Source organism: Oncorhynchus kisutch, linkage group LG28 (assembly GCF_002021735.2).
Source record: "Oncorhynchus kisutch isolate 150728-3 linkage group LG28, Okis_V2, whole genome shotgun sequence".
NCBI lineage: Eukaryota > Metazoa > Chordata > Actinopteri > Salmoniformes > Salmonidae > Oncorhynchus > Oncorhynchus kisutch.
The window spans coordinates 37,079,992-37,096,672 of record NC_034201.2 but is presented as its reverse complement, the minus strand read 5'-3'; the positions used below and the strand labels follow the sequence as shown (position 1 = coordinate 37,096,672).

The window sequence follows — 16,681 nt, the reverse complement described above, 5'->3', positions numbered from 1 at the left end:
AGCATTGGGCCATGTGCCCTTGAGCAAGGCTGTAACGCTTGTCGTCTGGGGAAAGAGAGGAGGACCAAAATGCAGCGTGATGATTATCCATTTTAATAGAATACTTTAACAACGAACAAAAAACAATAAACCGACAAACTGTAGGAAGACGAAACAGTCCCGTACCGTGAACACAGGAAACAGGAACAATCACCCACAATCCACAATACAAAACAGGCTACCTAAATATGCTTCTCAATCAGGGACAATGATTGACAGCTGCCTCTGATTGAGAACCATACCAGGCCAAACACAGAAATAGAAAATCATAGACAAACTAACATAGACAAGTCACGCCCTGACCATACTAAAACAAAAGACAAAACAAAGGATCTAAGGTCAGAACGTGACAAATGCACTTAACCCTAATTGCTCCTGTATTTCGCTCTGGATAAGAGTGACTGCTAAATTACTCAAATGTAAAATGTAGTTTGAGGGCTCCTACTGATATGTATTAACCATAGATGACTAACAGGGGACCCTGCATTGAAGCCACCGCGTAGCCATCTTGGTATTCCTTCTCCATTGTAAAAAAGATTTTGAAAGCAAAAGAAATACATTTATTAATGTCTACATTAGTTTTTGACAAGTACTGTATGTTATATTACAGATACCTAAATGCATGCTTGAACATTATATTAAGAGAACTGAACAATTATTAAAAACATATTTTTCTGAGAGTACTAATGTCACTGTCCCGACTACAACAAATAAATGCTTAAATACATTTTGTCTTTGAAACATTTAATTGAAATATTTTAGAATTCCTTTCCTGTGGAGGACTGCTCCTTCCAATGAGTTAATGGCGCTTGTGGCTTCAAAGCCTCTCATTGGCCATTACATAGCATCAGCAATCCAAGGTTTATACACATCATTGCTTACTACCCCATGAGGCATCAATTTTGCAAATGATGGGATCTGTAAGAATGTATAAATTACCAAGCGATACAGTCACTCCTGTACAACAGTGTTCTTAACTTCTTGTCCTGTAGGGCTGCAGAGTTTTACTAGCTTTTGACCCAGGACAACATTAGTTTTGAAATATTTGTGTTGTTGGTTAATTGATGTAATTTGACACCAAAAAAATACATATTGATCCACTCCAACCAGAGATAACAGTATATACATTAAATCATTATGAGGATTTTCACAATAAAGCCCAAAGGCTAATTTCTATTGTGGTCACATGATTTTTGTGTCGTGTGACAAAAGCCCACATGTACTGCTGCTCTCCAGGATCAGGATTGAAGGAACACAGCTGCATTTTCCAGTGTGATTTCTTCACACAACACTTGATTAACTGGTCACCCCAATTGATCATGAATTCAATTACACTATAGAGTACTGGAAATAATGTCAATTTGGCATTTTAGAATATTTCATGTCTCGTTTGAAATGCTGTGGTTAGTTGATATAGGATGAACCTTTTTATTTTCTATTCATCCACTAGGGGGAAGCTAGTCTTTGTAAAAGATCTCCCCCAGTACAAAGGTGAAGTCTGAGTTAAATCGTATTTCTCTCAATATGATAACATTTTCATTATCGTTGCACACAATTGTCTTTAGATCTTAATTTCAATATCCCAATGATCTATGCAATCAATTAATGCATCTCTAAACAAAACTTTTTTTGTGTATGCAATTCTTCAGTTCTCCCTCTGTTTTACGATTTCTATGACCCTTTAGACCCAATGTCTATCACCCATGATCTTTTTTCCGTGCTGTATGTGTGTATGTGTGTGTGTGTGTGTGTGTGTATGTGTGTATGTGTGTGTGTGTGTATGCGTGTGTGTATGTGTGTGTATGCGTGTGTATGCGTGTGTGTGTATGTGTGTGTATGCGTGTGCGTCTGTGTTTGTGTGTGTGTGTGTGTGTGTGTGTGTGTATGTGTGTGTATGTGTGTATGTGTATATGTGTGTGTGTGTGTGTGTGTGTGTATGTGTGTATGTGTGTGTGTGTGTATATGTGTGTGCGTGTGTGTGTGTGTGTGTGTGTGTGTGTGTGTGTGTGTGTGTGTATGTGTGTGTGTGTGTGTGTGTGTGTGTGTGTGTGTGTGTGTGTGTGTGTGTGTGTGTGTGTGTGTGTGTGTGTGTGTGTGTGTGTGTGTGTGTGTGTGTGTGTGTATGTGTGTGTATGTGTGTATGTGTGTGTGTGTGTGTGTATATGTGTGTGTATGTGTGTGCGTGTGTGTTTGACATACTTGGCATCTAACCAGCGACCTCAGTAATCCAGTAGTAATCCTATCTCTCCCCATTGAAACATTCCTGGTTCATACATATATTGTTCCTTTTCCAGAGCTGTACAAACTGATAGATATACAGTATATATGTATAGATCTGAACTAATGTACATCAAATCAAATAAACTGTTCAAAAGCCCTTGGTGTTAAAGGAGTGGAGGTGTATGTTTAGTAGATGCATGGGGATAAGTGAAGGGGTTATAGAGGTCACAAGGGACTTTGAATTCTGAGATTGGGTCACCTGCCCTACTACTGTGTATGCTAGAGGAGCAGTTCTGTAAACACTCTCTTACAGCATGGTCCCTAGATAGAAAGAAACACAAAGCAGGTCATAGCCTCTGCAAGCCTTCTGTCCCCTGGCCAACACGGTCTGCATTGTTTTGGTTTACCTAACGCTTCGGGGGGAAGTTTCCCCTCCCCTTACAGAAAAACCACATGACTTTATGTGAAATCATGTGTTTTTGATCCTAACCTTAATCATTGGGAAAATGATAAATTGATCCCAGATCAGCATCTAGGGGCAACTTTACCGTACACCTTATACCCAAAACCATAGTTACATTTGTGTAGAAACAGCCTGAAAAGTTGGGCCGCAAACATGTCCCATAACTTCACTCCGTCTGCTCATTTGAATCAGAACTTTCCTGAAAATTATTTGATGTCTGCGTTGTGTTACAAAACACAAGCCGAGTGTATTAAGCCATGCTGAATAGATGAAGGCTTAACAAAATCAGTGCTTTGTGGCAGAGTGTTGACACTCTCTATCCCATGCAATCTGGTACAGTATTTTTGATCCCACTGTGTGCTTTTGTGCCACTTCAGCTTGAGGTTGTGCAAGCGCAAGCTGCAGTCTTTTCTTATGTTTTGCTTGGATTCATTTGACTTTAGGAATTTCCTTGGACACATTTTAAATACAAGAATGAGAGCGTAGATGGTAAGTAAACAAGAGACATTTTGTGTGTGTGTGTGTGCGTTCATCCATGTGTGTGTGTGCGTTCATCCGTGTTGTGTGTGTGTGTGTGTGTGTGCGTTCATCCGTGTGTGTGTGTGTGTGTGCGTTCATCCGTGTGTGTGTGTGTGCGTTCATCCGTGTGTGTGTGTGTGTGTGTGTGTGTGCGTTCATCCGTGTGTGTGTGTGTGTGTGTGCGTTCATCCGTGTGTGTGTGTGTGTGTGTGTGTGTGTGTGTGTGTGTGTGCGTTCATCCGTGTGTGTGTACCAGGTTTAAGCATTTCTTTTTGATAGTGTTGGACATGTACACAATAATAGTTGGGGTACTGATTGAAGAATCACCTTGGCCAAAAGTCAAACAAATAGCGAGGTACTGCTCAGCATCAACGGTTAATGGCAGAATGTCTCTGCATTGTGGAGATGAGGTTTTATACCCTGATCTACTATTAAGACAATTAGGCTGTTTATAATTTAGAGGGACTCATGGGTTAAAGAAACTGTGTAACTTTGAAAATAGTTAGTTTCTCTGTACTCACAATGTTTCATTGTGGTTTCAGTTATTCATTTCCAATTAAGCTTATTCTACATTTACATGAACTTATTGTATTGTAATAACCTAATATAATGATACTTAGTGTGTGTGTGTCCTCAGATGGGGGAGCGGAGCAGCTCGGAGCACGGTGGGAAGGACCAGACACCGATCAGTGTGAAAGTCTCTGAAGTGAGTACCCTGTGGACACCCCTCTCTGCCCACCACACATACACAATTCATGTCTCAAGGCTTAAAAATCCTTCTTTAACCCATCTCCTCCCCTTCATCTACACTGATTTAAGTGTATTTAAGAATTGACTAGATTTCAGCTGGATTCACCTGGTCAGTCCATGTCATGGAAAGAGCAGGTGTTCTTAATGTTTTGTACATTTAGTGTATGTTCTTTTTAATTCTGTCATGCTACGCTACTGGCCTCTTGTTGTTAAAGTGAACGTTTTCTCAACATTGTCTGATTGGTGGTGAGCTGGCAATGTCAGCGTGATCCAGGATCTATTCACCTATCATCTCTCAGGTCAACAGCATAGGTTAAACACGTTAAAAAATGGCCAGTCAACAGCAATGTTTCGGAGACCCAGAGGGTTCAACATCAGCGGCTTCCCCACTGCGGGGCCAGAGGGGTCTTTACGAGGGAGACAACACCGAATTTTGACTTAAACTGTTGATGGCTTTCTAGGCAGTACCAAGAGGCAGCATTATGGACAGGCTTTGAAGCCCCAGGTGTGGGAAAACACACAGACTTGTAGGCTCAAGGGACAGAGCTTTTATCACCGGCTGGAGAGCTATACACTGGGGCTATGGGAAAAAAGTTTTTAGTTGCTTCTCTGGACACCTAGCCTTTTGCCGGTGTGAGCAGAGCACCACTTTATCAAGTCTTCTCAGACGTGACACACTTTGAATTCTTGTAAATATAATTAGATTCCCCCCCCCCCCCCATAGTCAATTATGGTAGTTTCTTATTGCAATATAAAATTCCTAATTTATTTAATAGAAATCGGATAGAAAATTCCAATAGAAAATGGAGCCCTGAACTAGAGGAATAGAAAAACAACATGGAACAGAGAGAGGTGGCCGGAGGAGTGAAGGTGTGTACTGTAGCATGAGAAATCTGTCAAGGCTTAGTCATGTTGTGTGGGTCCTGAACAGATGATTGTTTGGATACAGAGCTTGCTAGAGATAGGGGAGCTCAGCTAACGATTGCTTCCTGTTTCTCAAGCCCCTCCTCTCCCTCTCTCTCTTTCTGTCTTTCTCGCTCTTCATGCACCATACTGCACCTTTCCTCGCCCCCATTTATCCCTACCTATCGCCCCCTCGCTTCTCTCTCTCTCTCTCTCTCTCTCCCCCCCCCCCCTCCTGTGTGTAAGGCAGTGACACTAGCAGTAATTGCCACCTCTCGCCCTCACAGCCAACCCCAGTACCTTCACAGAGCCAGTCACTCTGGTGAGACACACTCTGCCCATAACTTTGGTTTTGGAAGTTCACAAGCATGATACAGAGAGTCTCCGATTATAGACCCTATCTAATCAATGTCCATGTATTTTTATCAGGGCATTCAGACCTAACCAGCTTTCCATGATTCATTAAAACATACTGCTCATTGGGAAAGTGTGTTAGAATTATTTGATTAACATAGTCAAGGAAACTCATTGCATTGCTTTTATTTTAATGTGCGTTTAATTGTATTTCATCTAAACAATATATATTTCATAATCATATTGTGAACATTAAATTACAAATAACCCAATTGCGTTGTCATAAAGCATTAGTACAAATGAATACAAATCTTACAAGCCACAGGAGTGATCTGAGCAAAGGTGCAAATCAACGACTGTAAAATTTTGTTCAAATTCAGAAGCTCTTGTTCCATAGTCTGGGCAACAAGAAGCTCAGCAAAGTACATGAGATTATCCCTGCACAAGGGCGGGGGATATGGTCTAAGAGCTTGAGACCAGAATAAAGTGATTATATCATCTAACTACAGAAACGTAGGTAACAGCAGCTTGAGATGTACCATGTCACTGTTTGGAGTTGCACTGCTTATTTTGCCTTTTGGGCAGGATCTTTTTTTTTTGAGAATCAAAGTTACTACCTGGAATGAATTCCGCACAGTGCTTTATAGACATGCAGATCTTTTTGATATAGGTATGTTACAGCTGGGCTGGAACAAAAGCCTGCACACTTCGGCCCTTATTATTGTCCATCCCTGATCTCAAATGTATTCTACTTCAGACGTTGTCTCCATGTCATGAAAAGGTCATGGTCAAGGTCAAACACTAAAGTAGACTAATTAAAAACCTGTCTCTCTTATGTCCTGACTCCTGTGTGCATGAATCCACTGTATCAGTTACAACCAGAATTCACAATACCTCACCTATACCTATCGATGAGAGGCAGCAAAGTTAAATCATTCACCCTACATAATCTAATCAGGCGAAGCCAGCTTGAGTCCCATCTGCTGAAAAGATTAGCCTTAGTAAACACCCCCTCTGAGCTGTGTGTGTGTGAATAGATAGTCAGTGCATTTCTGAGTGGAGGGCGCTACTATGTCCACAAAATGAAAGCAGTAATCAAAGTGCTCTTATGTGAGGAACTTCAATCAGAGGACCAATCATTCTACAGGCAGCAGGTAAACACCAGAGTTGAATATGAGAGAGAGACAATGATGATAACACTGTAATAGGGTTACCACGATACCAGTACAGCGATGCTACAGATGTAGGATCTTAATTTGATCACGCTTTTGTAAGATAACCTTAAAATGTTTAGTGTATTTGAGGTTTTAAAAGGCTTCTGAAACTTTTAATTTCCACGTTGTAATTTCAGACTTGATTTTCCCTTACAAAAATTTTTATCAACCCCTACAAAAATGTCCATTAATTATAATCCACATAATAATTCACATTTCCTGTTGCTGCAGGTTTATGTTTCTGCTGTAGCAAACTGGCTCAAATTAAGATCCTACATCTGTAGGAAGTAAGTAAGGAAGGAAAGGAAACATGAAGCAGACTTCACCCAGATTCAGTCATATTTGTTTATTTAACAAATAACACACACTATTCTACAAAAGTAGGTTTTAAAGAGTGATGTCTGCTCCTTGTTTTCCTTTTTGCCAAGGAAAATCTCACAACACTACTCTTTAACCTTATCGCACCCTGTGGCTGTTAGTCCTCTCATGTCCAAAGCAGCGTCAATGGGCTCACTTCTGACCAAGTAACATGTGTTTGCTTGTTTGAAGTAATCCAATGATTCAAATATTTTCTAACTAGGAGTAGACACGGCTTGCTAATTTGTTTGCATTTGGTTTGTTAGCTAAGCTCTTGGGCTTTATCGCATGTTGATTAAAACATTTCTGGAGCTGCAATTCCTCTAAAATCATGTAATAATATTTCATATTAATAATATATCTACAGTGCTGTGAAAAAGTATTTTCCCCCTTTATAATTTTGTCTACTTTTGCATATTTTTGATACAGAATGTTATCAGATATTCAATCAAAACCTACTATTACATAAAGGAAACCTGAGTCAACAAATAACACAACAATTACATACTTAGTTAATTTATTTCATAAACAAATAACCCCAAAAAGTATTGGTATTTTATTGAATTAATTAACAAAGTTATGCAACACCCCTGTGGGAAAAAGCCATTGTCCCCTTACGCCCTATAATTATTTCTCAACCTTCCTAATATTAAGCACATTGCTTCTCTTTACAACAGGAGTATAGCCTACCTGGCTGGCATGAAAATGAAGCACGGGAAAAGCCTTCTCCATTCGCTATTTAAGTGCATAGATGACATGTATTTTCCCCGCTGCCCCTGTTTCAAGACAGGTGTATGATAATGGTCCATTCTAAATCAAAACTAATTTCACACATATATTATTTAGTATATGTAAAGACCAGATTAATTTGAGAATAGTCTGATGGGTGACAATATTAGCCTGTCACTTGTGAAGTATGTATTAAATCAAATCAAATTGTATTAGTCACATGCGCTGAATACAGCAGGTGTAGTAGACCTTACAGTGAAATGCTTACTTACAAGCCCCTAACCAACAGTGCAGTTTCCAAAAATACAGATAAGAATAAGAGGATGGCATATTATATTATTATTATTATTATTATTAACTATTATGTTATGTAAAGGCCATGCATTTTCTTGGTGACTGTCTAGCTAGTTAATATGAATATGCCATAAGAGTTACAATGGTGAGTACCGGTATTGAAGTCAACATGACCACACAACGCAACATCAGATTCTTCTCCTCCTGGTTTGATGAGAAAAGTGTTTCATAACACAAGAGTTGTTGGGACAGCCAATGTGTGGGCCTCAAAGCAAAGAAAGTTCCGGTGTGTTAGAAATGCTTGGCTGCATTTTGGTCCCAGTCTGTCCCTGGTATCCATTGTGGGCAGCCATTATGCTGCTTATTAGGAAAAACAAATGCTGTTAGTCAGTGTGCTGTGACCACATGTTTGACCTGGCTCCCCAGAGGGTGTCTGTGTGTCTATGTTTGTGTTTGACCTTTGACTCGATATTGATTTGTTGCTATTAGGATGTGACCTTCGTTTAGACCTTAAGGGGTTTGGCTGTGTATCTTCTGCTTAGCTCAACAACTTATTGCAGTGTGGGGGGAGATGAGCTGAATCCCTGCTTAGATGCATTGCTGTATGTTTTCAATATCACGTTAGCACACTGAGCTAAAGTCTAGGCCTTAGCTCTTGGCACAAACAGGCAGGTTCAAGGTTATTCATCATAGTCTCATGGTAACAGACCACAACAAAAAGGCTTGACTTCTGGTATGGTTTGTGGTTCCAAAGGGAAAGCACTTCAGGATCCAGCAGTCCAATAACTAAGGCCAGAATTCATTCAAAGCGTGTTTTAGACATAGATATAGAACCATTATATATTATTTATGGTTCTAGCTCGACAATGTACCTTTTTAAGTAGTGGTTCCCAACCTTTTTCTGTTACTGTACCACCAACTGCATTCTGCTGTGCCCAGAGTACCCCCGTACAGTCAGCCTATGGTCTCATGAGTCTTCTCAAGTACCCCCGTGTCCTAGTACCTCTGGTTGGGAACCACCGTTTTAAAGGGAATTTCCCCAGTGTTCGTAGAGATCACATTCATTCAAGACAAGAGAAATGCGTTTGTCGGTCAATCCGCTTTGGATTGAGGTTTGAAACACTATTTTCCTGTTGATTTCATTGTTCTCAACTTGTCACTGTGCAATGTTAGCTACACTAGAACTTACAGCATATCCAGGCTAAATGTGCTTTCTACAGTAGCTTGCTAGCGTTGTCTTTGAGGTGCATTCGTGCAAAACTCTAGCCAGCTTGCTAGCAAGTGTAAACTCACTTGTAAACTCACTTGTCACTCTCAGCAGCCTATAGATACACAGCTGTTGAAAAAGCAAACTGTACAAAATATCAAGGAAATAGAATTTGTTGTAGTATGTCTAGCTAGCTTTGTTTTAAGGACTGTTTTTAGATCAAAACCTTGTCCTTTCTTTCATGAAATCTCTGCCTCCAAACATTCATTGTGAATCACATAAACTGACCTGCTCAACTGGAATGTAATTGAAGAGCCACATTTTAAAAGACACACACATGGATGTGCACACACGCACATACCCACACACAGACAGACGCACATACCCACACACAGACAGACGCACATACCCACACACAGACACACGCACATAACCACACACAGACAGACGCACATACCCACACACAGACAGACGCACATACCCACACACAGACAGACGCACATACCCACACACACACAGACAGACGCACATACCCACACACAGACAGACATACATCCACACACAGACAGACACACACCCACACACAGACAGACGCACATACCCACACACAGATAGATGCACATACCCACACACAGACAGACGCACAACCACAAACAGACAGACACACACCCACACACACGTACTGAAATACTTGGTCACACTTCACAGTAGATTATCCTATACCATTGTAAAAACATTAGTTATTATAACCCTGTTCAGAACTACTATAGGTACACATTGTTACATAGTTCCTTTCTTCCATCCATTCATCCTTTCATCCATTTGCTCATTCAGTCAGTCAGCCAGTCAGTTAGTCAGTCAGTCAAAAGTCAGAAACAGCTGGGGAACCTTATTCTTTCCACTTAGCTGCTGCTCCGTCTCAACTGTGCATCAGCATCACCACCACGACCCTTTTCCTCCGCTCTCGTCTCCTTCCACTCTGTCGCTCAGTTGTCGGCTGGAAAGCAGAGGAGGAGATGAGAGTAGAGGGAGAAGGTTCTCAGGTTGGAGGGGGCCAAGCCTGTGGCTCGCTTTCCAGCAGAACTCGTGCGTTTGTACGGCAGATGACGTGTGCTGGACTTTAAGATTGCGTTAGGATCATGAATGCCTTCAGCATTGTGGAGGAGGACTCCAGTTTCTCAGAGGGGCCCCACTTCCAGTAGTGGCTATCTGTGTGCCATCTCTCCCGTGGCAGCTCACTCCCCCACCCCCTCTTTTCTTCCTTTCCATCTCACACATTTCTTGGTGGTGATGAATTCTAGCATAGGTTGAGCTTTTCTGCCCGCAATGGATTGTCTTTGCATTGTCACAACTAAGGTAAGAGCAGCAGTGAGAGCGACAGAATGAGAGGGATGCAGCGTGAACGGGAGGGAAGAAGCTATGTCTGTGTGTGTGTGTGTGTGTGTGTCTGTGTCTGTGTCTGTGTCTGTCTGTGTCTGTGTCTGTGTGTGTGTCTGTGTGTGTGTCTGTGTCTGTGTCTGTGTCTGTGTCTGTGTGTGTGTCTGTGTCTGTGTCTGTGTCTGTGTCTGTGTCTGTGTCTGTGTCTGTGTCTGTGTCTGTGTCTGTGTCTGTGTCTGTGTCTGTGTCTGTGTGTGTGTCTGTGTCTGTGTCTGTGTGTGTGTGTGCTCCAGCATTGGTTTCTCTGCATATTTCACACTGTCTGCTCAACGAGTGTGTGTGTGTGTGTGTGTTTATATATGTGTGCGCTCATGTGCAGCAGTCTTGAATGGTTAACAGGCTTAAAGCCCACTGGGGAGTGACAGCACCTCTATTGAGATGTCACTCTTCTAGAACTTGATGGAAACTTCAGGCAGCCCTCCGCTGCTCCAATCAGAGAGCTAATGAGCCTCTTTGAAAGCTGTGAGGTCCGGAAGATCCTTATTGATCAGGAGCTAAACAATAGTGTAGAGCAGAGCCGGGCTGCATCTGGATTCATTTCAGAGGAAGCCTCTCTATCTCAGCTGTCCACAATTAGTACAAGATCACTTTGGTTATTTAGAGCATGCACATCCTCTTTCTTTGGTTATTTAGAGCATGCACATCCTCTTTCTTTGGTTATTTAGAGCATGCACATCCTCTTTCTTTGGTTATTTAGAGCATGCACATCCTCTTTCTTTTTGGTTTGTTTTAATAAACCAGACTGATCAAATAATCGGTCTGACAAATGAGAACTTTTTTGAATTCTGTGTTAATGGTTTTTGTCTTTTGATAATTTTGTCTTGGCAGAAGTTGTGTGAAAGTGATAGTCATGGTTTGTTGTTGGGCAGAAAGGAATACTAGTCCAGGGTTGGTGTTTCCCCTAGATGGTTAAATGGTTAAGGTTATGATTGGGAGAACCCAGATCCGATATCCTAGATCAGAACCAAGGCAAAATGTCATTCCAGAGCACCTGCTTTACAGTTGTTCTCATAAAATGTTAAGTTTGACTGAATTGTAATGACTAATCATTGAATCCAAGGAAGTCTCAAAATAAGTACTCTCTCCCATAATAACCACTCTTTCAACTGCTTTCCCCTCCTTCTCCGATGACAAGTAACATCAAGGTCCTGTTCATTCGATACCAAAAGGAAGAAAACAGACTGGAACAGGGAGGGACTACCTCGGCTTGTCCAATAAATCATGTTATTTTTCCCCCATTGCAAAGTGTTTTAAAATGTTTTATTTTGTGTGTCCTAATGAACATGACCCAGCAGCTCCAGGATGATGATAATGTTAATTCCCTTTCTGAAAGCCTAGTGAAATATTTATGTTTGTTTCCATGCCATGTTAAATTCATGATGAAGAACACTGTACTTACTGCACTGTGGCGTACACTGCCTTCAGCATGTAGGTGTCAGAAGGGTTTTCATTACAATGTACTCATTCACTCAAAACCATTACTGTGATCAGTTTACCGGGTTAGGCAAAGCAAAATAATGTCATTCCTCCTGGGCATCCGAAAGAGCGACGTCCTGAGGTTATTATTATTATTAAAAAAATATATATATATATATACAAAAATGTACCCTATCTCAAACCTTAACACCCACCCTTAACCTTCTAAATTTGACGTTTGGAGCAACATTGCAATTTAATGTATGGAGAAACATGGATTAACGTCTAATTCTGCAGTGAGGCTGTGAGAACTAGTTGTGAATAGGAATCTCACCTGGGGGTGTCTGTGTGTTTTTTTTGTGTGATGCATATATTTTCCTTGTTATGTATTAGGCACATAGTCTGGGTGCATGCTGCATGTGTCAGAAAGCAGAAGAGGTGGGGTATAGAGAGAGAGAGAGAGAGAGAGAGGCTTGTTAGCTTTCTTGACAGTCTCGCTCTAGATACTGAAGTATTGAGTCTGAGGAGTTGACATTTGAATTATATTCAGGCTGCTGTGCTAGAAATAGCATATGTATCATGCATGATAGAACAGTGCTTCTGTTGCAAAGTGACTGTCACAGGAAAGTATGCCCACAATTGAAAATTATAATAATAATTGCGTAGTTTAGTTTCATATACTTCATATTTCAATTGAAATTCCATATTTATCACACAATGTGTAGTTGTGCATACTGTACATCAATGCAAATGCCTGCAAATATGCAAAATAACCAATTCCAATAGAAATTTAGCCATACACTACAGCCCCAGTGTTTTTTCTGTTGTCATTGACCAGCTTGACTGCAATCTTTTACAAAACTAACCTTCTGGAAAAAATAACTATGTTTGCAGTGTGAAATTTATACATTTCAATTTACACCGTCTTTCTTGCTACATGGGAAGATTTCTCAATTATTTTGTGAGCCCACTTCCTGGTTTAGAGTTGGGCTCTGACTGCACATCCACAGCATTTCATTGAAATATACAAGTGTAATATTTGTAGCTCACTGTGCAGCCTGGCATGGCGTCAGACAGTGGACTCTGTGACTGGGGAACCTGGGGAACCGCGGGGAGTCCCAGATCGAAACAACAGAAGCCCCCCCCCCACATCTCAACCATTAGACTCCAAGCCCCATATTTCTGTTTTGCTAGCTGGCGCTATTTCCTGAATCTCTTATCGTCTATTCCTGTTTTTGTCATGCAGACTCCTTAAAAAGAAAATGACGGAACGTTTTGTTACGGAACACCTAATTCCCTAATGGTGTTAGCTTGCTGTGCTGCTTGTGATCATGGCAGAGGTGGGTCGGCATTTGGTTTATTTCATTCTTTGTGTGTGAAGACGAGTGCGAGGAACGGCTGATTTTTTAACCTGATAACTGATTGTGTGGGGAGTCAGTTCAACTCTCCTCGCAGTGCAATGAGATTCCCTAACTATTGAAAATGTTATCCATTTGGCTTTTTCCATTCTTATCCGACTTGTCATGTGAGAACCGATTTGCATGACAATCACAGATTTGTTTACAATGGCCGCAAACTTTGGACTGCCATAGCCAAGGGTATGAAAAAGCTGCTTCAGTTTTGCAACATGAATGGACAGAATACTAATTCAGACAATGTTGGCATCTCTGTGTTTGGTTATTGAGCTAACCCCAAAGTAATGGTTGCTACTAGCTCACTATGGCTAGGGATTCCACATCGGCCACGACACCCTCTCCAGTTTTAAGCATAGCAAATGCAGCGTAATGATATGTAATTTTCATTCCACAGGAGTATTATGTAATGATAGTGAGGCACATTGAGGGCATAGCTGTAACAGAGAAATAGAGAGAGGGAGAGGAAGGGAGCCCTCCTACACTGTAGTGTTTTGATTGTCCACAAAGTCACTTTTTTCTTTTAGATGGACCATCAATTCTCTAGGTGGGGCTGTAATGCAGAGGACGCCTCTCCATACAGTAGCATGGGCATCAACGGGTCATGTGTGTAACAGGAGCTCATGTGATTTTATTCCGTTACACTTTATTTCAATGTTCTATTCTAATGGCTCTAAGGCTGTGGTAGACCAGATTTACAGCGTAATGTATTGTACATGAAAGAAGAAGGACTATTTTGTATGGCAGGGACTGTTGGCAGTGTAACATTCATTATCAGTAATGCCAAGATCTAAAAGATCCAAGATCCAAGATCTAAAAGTGAATTTAAATACATACGAGACAGGATGAAGTCCCCAGACTAGCAATGTACACCAGTGCCATTAATAGTCCTGATCGCACGTGCAAACGTAGAGTGATAGCTGGTCGCCCGACCAATGACAAATCCAGATTCAGCCGGGAATTGCCAGAAATGAGTTTGAGGGACGGATGGAGAGAGACCAATTGGTTCCATAACCTCCTTACACCAACCTGAGCTGTTATGCAAATTACCTAAAAATCCTTGAACGTTTCCAATATTCTGGTAGTTTACTAGTCAATTTCGAAAGTTACCGGTAATATTACCTTCCTTTGCAACCCTACACTAAGCTGATCTCAAGATGAAATGATGTCCAGGGCACACGACACCACAGGCACACACCGCCTTTATCCCTCTAGGGCAGGTATCCTCAGTTACAGTCCTCAAGGGCTTCAGTGGCTGCTTCTTTTGATCCTTACCTTTTAATCAGTGACTGACTTAGCCCTTGGAAACCTGTTCAGTGGCCGATCAATGAAGTTCCAGGGTGAGGAGAAATGATGTGTGTTTCCTTTATCTGAGCATCCATGTACAATAAACCCAGTCAGTTCTTTTGAACCAGTTTTGCTCACTGGGAAACCCTTTCCCCTGTGTCAGTTCTGCATACAACAAAAGAGACTCAAGAGACTAAACGAGAACTGGATACAGAGGTATTTTCAACGTATCCCCTCTGGCTGAGACAAAGGCGTGTCTAATGATGTGGGGTTACAAAGTGGTGACTTTCCTATTTCAAGAAGTAGTTAAACCCCTTACCTGGAAATGTTGCCTCCAGGCTTAAGCCTAGTGTAAATCTAGGGGAGAGAAAGGTTCAGGTTTATGTCACAGGCTGACGATGGTGTGTGTAAGGGGATATTTTTGGAAGCAGGGCGAGGCGAGAGCAGCAACCGCCGGCGACCCTGGATTTGGCTATGTCCGAAGAGATGAGCTTCAGCGAAGGCCTGCAGTGACCCTGTCAGGAGCATTCTCACAGAGCTGAGATTCCACCCAGATCAAAGTGGGATGTAGCAATGTCTTAAAATGGTCCCGAAGTTAAGCTGTGCTCACTGCAAGCTGCTGCTTTTAAACCACATTTGTTTTGTGTTGTTCATATTGCTGTACTGTAACTGTAAACCATACATTATTAAACATAATAGTTGAGGGCCACTAAGTTATGCAGGTTATGAGCAACTTTTCTGACATTTCTCTTGCATTTTTTGTTGAGTGATGGCCTTAGACCCATCAAAATCATCTCTGGACATTAAAGCCAGTTCTCCACTGTATTTTTTGATTGTTCCCCTTTAGTCAAGGACTGATTTAGACCTGGGACACCAGGTATTTGCAATTAATTATCAGGTAGAATAGAAAACCAGCAGGCTCTGGACCTCGTAGGGTAAGAGTTTAATACGGGAGAAAAAATGTGTCAGGTCAGTGGGAAAGCTCAAACTACCTAGAGCATTGATATTCCGGGGTGTTCTAGGAGGACATGTTCTAACAGACTGTAAAAAGAAACATTTAGCAAAGCAAATTGCACAGGCTTCACAGTGTGTTGTTTGTGTGCTTGATCGTAATGATTTAGAGGGACTAGCTGCAGGAGTGTCAAGGTAGACTGTTCTAACAATTAGCATCTTCAATGGGAACAAATTTAATGGACTTTTTTCAAAGTCACAGTAGTTGATGTAGGATGTTTGCCACAGATCTGCTTTTAGAGTCTTGCTTTGAGTTGAAGCAATCTAGTTTTAAAAACAATGCAGAAACCACATTCACGGTAAACGCTGCATATGTTGGCTCAATCGGAAATTACCTTTAAATGGTGCATTGTCCAAATCTGCGAAGGGATTGAATTCCGGCCTTAGAGTTAATGACAAAACACACCGTGCCGCTGAATGGTTACAAGCAGAGCTTTGGCCGTCCTATCGCCTCTGACCACAGAACATCAGCCATCATTTTTACCGGAAATTCTACATGTTGGCAGGTGATGTGCGCACGTCCAATGTCCGTTATGGTTTGTCTTTACCCAATACATGTAGCCATGACAGAATGATAGCCACCACAACTCCAACCAATTGTGCTTTTGGAACACAATTTGAGTTGTTTCACTTTCCTACTCAAATCTCCAACTTTCCGAGGAGTTTACTTTATGGGACATGAGTGGGTGGGTGGATTGAACCCCACCCCCCTAGACGGCTCACCTGCCCCCCCACATCCCCTTCCCACAGTGTCAGCACTTTGAGGGGCTGCCTACAGAGAGGGATTAGCTCTGCGACGACCTCCAATTTGATATATCAGGGGATTAAGTCTGTCATGCAGCCAGTGGAGTGAGAAGAATACAGTATGGAGAGCAATAAAATGCTTTATTAGGGAGAGAGACTATGGTATCCGTATCCCATTGCCCTTTTGCCTCTGTTCACTTCATGTTCCTCAGCAACTTTTAGAGAAGTCACTGTGTTCTGGTGAGTCATTCAGACTGGCACATTCTTTCTCCCATTCTCTCAGTTTCACTCACCCTCTCCGTGCACTCTCAATCATCCAGCTCAA

The 16,681-nt window shown here is 41.6% G+C and overlaps 1 protein-coding gene across 20 annotated transcripts in view; it reads left to right on the top strand.

The window, feature by feature from the left end:
• Positions 1–16,681, top strand: part of LOC109872857 (disks large homolog 2-like) — a 306,188-nt gene that overhangs the window by 63,027 nt on the left and 226,480 nt on the right. For all 20 annotated transcript variants that reach the window (XR_004206033.1, XR_004206034.1, XM_031808345.1 and 17 more), the window contains exon 4: positions 3,879–3,947. Coding sequence is in view for 18 of the 20 variants with exons in the window: in XM_031808345.1 (XP_031664205.1) it covers positions 3,879–3,947 (69 nt within the window). In the remaining 2 variants the exon portion in view is untranslated. The remainder of the gene's footprint in view (positions 1–3,878; positions 3,948–16,681) is intronic.